The sequence below is a fragment of the Anneissia japonica genome, unplaced genomic scaffold (assembly GCF_011630105.1).
Source record: "Anneissia japonica isolate Jap-2015-1 unplaced genomic scaffold, ASM1163010v1 scaffold34698_len4219_cov105, whole genome shotgun sequence".
Lineage (NCBI taxonomy): Eukaryota > Metazoa > Echinodermata > Crinoidea > Comatulida > Comatulidae > Anneissia > Anneissia japonica.
The window spans coordinates 1-2,197 of NW_022710082.1; the positions used below are offsets into that span (position 1 = coordinate 1).

The 2,197-nt window shown below is 34.3% G+C and overlaps 1 protein-coding gene across 1 annotated transcript in view; it reads right to left on the reverse strand.

The window, feature by feature from the left end:
* Nucleotides 1-1,304: 1,304 nt before the first annotated feature.
* The window catches only part of LOC117106957 (hemocyte protein-glutamine gamma-glutamyltransferase-like), a gene marked incomplete at its 5' end in the record, with an annotated part of 2,553 nt that continues 1,660 nt past the window's right edge, over nt 1,305-2,197 (reverse strand). Inside the window, one exon of the mRNA XM_033248476.1 lies at nt 1,305-1,807. Within this exon, the coding sequence (XP_033104367.1) occupies nt 1,666-1,807 (142 nt within the window). The remainder of the gene's footprint in view (nt 1,808-2,197) is intronic.

A 2,197-nucleotide genomic window follows, 5' to 3' on the forward strand; every position in this document is an offset into this window, starting at 1 on the left:
TTTTGGGGGGGGGGAGTGCGCCCACAACCCCCGTCCTCTCCTAGATACGCCACTGTATACAATAATAGAGACACAAATAAATTATTATCATTGAGAAATAAGTCCTGTTCCATAACACGTTTTATGACATCGCATATACCATGATCCTTACAATATATTGATATTAATTTATTGTTAATCACTATTCATAATATACGCAGATAGATAAAAATTATCAATCTACTTTAAGTTGCACTTGATTTGGTCTAGTATTTCTAATGATTCTTCGGCCTTTGACCTATATATTTAATAAATAGGCATACAATGTTCTAGCTTTCGAATTATTATGAAATATCTGATTGACGAGACCGAGTTGATTGCATATAATACCACGACTTACATTGTTGATATTTAAACTATGTAGAAAATTTAACATTTGTGGAAGAAACATTTTTACACATTCCGATACATTGGAGGGAATAAACCATTCTATTTTCCGTAAGCCATATGGTATTCACAGATCTAATAGTCACTTATATGGCAGAAAGTGCATGGAGGTTAGACCTGACAACATCTCATTTCAATCAATTCATATTATTTCAGACAATGTCAATATCAAATTAAAAAACAAATGAGATTAAAAAAAAAATTGCTAGAAAATAAAAACATAGAAATAAACAATACACAACTTAGCAAATTTCTGCCAAGCAAACTATGTAGACCTACAATATGAAAAAAAATGTAGCTCAATGACACCAAGGAAGCCCAAGTGACTAATTTTACTCATCTTCATACAAGATACAAGATACATTTATTTGTCAACGTGTAAAACCTTGTTCACATGAAATTTGGTTTCCAGATTCTTCAACAGTGAATAAAAATAAAATCTTAAACTACAACATATAAGAAGATCATGCGAAAGACAAGTAGGTCTAACTATAAAGAAACATTACAATCAGTGGCGGCGCCAGGATTTCCCCGACGAAGGATCCAAGGTCCCCGACGGGGGCAGGGGCTGATGTCCCCGAAGAGAAAAAAGTGGGCGTGGTTGGGCATCGCTAAAAACCTTTCGAAAGTGGTCCAGGGGACGTAACCCCCTCCCCCACAACCGAAAATATGACAATTTAGGGGTTTTAAAGGCTTATTTAATCGATTTTAGAGCCTATGTACAAAATGCATATAATTTATTTTAATTTTTTTTCTTCCCGACGATTCAACCAATCACGTACTCGTATTTACATAGGCTATGTAATATAATAATATATATATAGTTCCATAGGCGTCTAATCCAATGACCGGTGTAGTAATGTGAAGCGCTTGGCCTTGTTAGCATTAAGCGTTATATAAATACATAATTATTATTACATTAATAATTTGTACAAACATAACTCAATTTAACGGAACATATATTTCTCTTTTCATTCATGTACAGCTTATAAAGATATTGATAAATATTTCAGTTTGAAAGAGAGGCGAAAACCCCCCAAAAAACAAAAGTTTGTTAAGGCCTCCCTGAATCAAAAAGAAAAAAAAATCATTATATTATAGAGATATGCTGTTAAAAATTTACATAACTTACATAAAATAAAAACCGTTATAATAAATCAGTGATACACATTTTTTTTAAATTGTATTGGTTGGAAGTATATCTTCGCTACTTGTGTTACCGGTTAAAACATGATCAGATCACTGTATGATTATGTCTGCTTCTCCTGTGACTCCAATTAACTCAGTGGACGAGAATGACATAATGATGTCCCGCTCACCCGTTTTTTGCTTAGCCACCAACTTCACTTCATATTCCACGGTCTCATTAGCCTTTATAATTCTGAAATTAGAAAATATCGTTGAAAACATCCAGAAAATCTCTAGTTTAAATCGAGATGCAAAACAGCTGTATTCTAAATTAATTTAACTCGTTATAACATCAGCGATGATATGTCTATTAATAGCATGGTAAATGTTGCTAAAATTTACAATCCATAGATCAACACGGGCTCTATTAGTGTACAAGGCAGAATATTCCCATAAAAATTAATTATTGAACACAATAAATAAACCCAAAAGAATCATAATAGACATTTCCGCAAACCCCCGCGAAACGGCAGCATAAACGTACCTAAACATACGTGCTTGTGTTAAGGCCAACTCAGACAGCGTCGGCCGACGCAGCCCGACCCGATTTATCGTCGGGGACAGTCTTAAGCCGTCGTGAGAA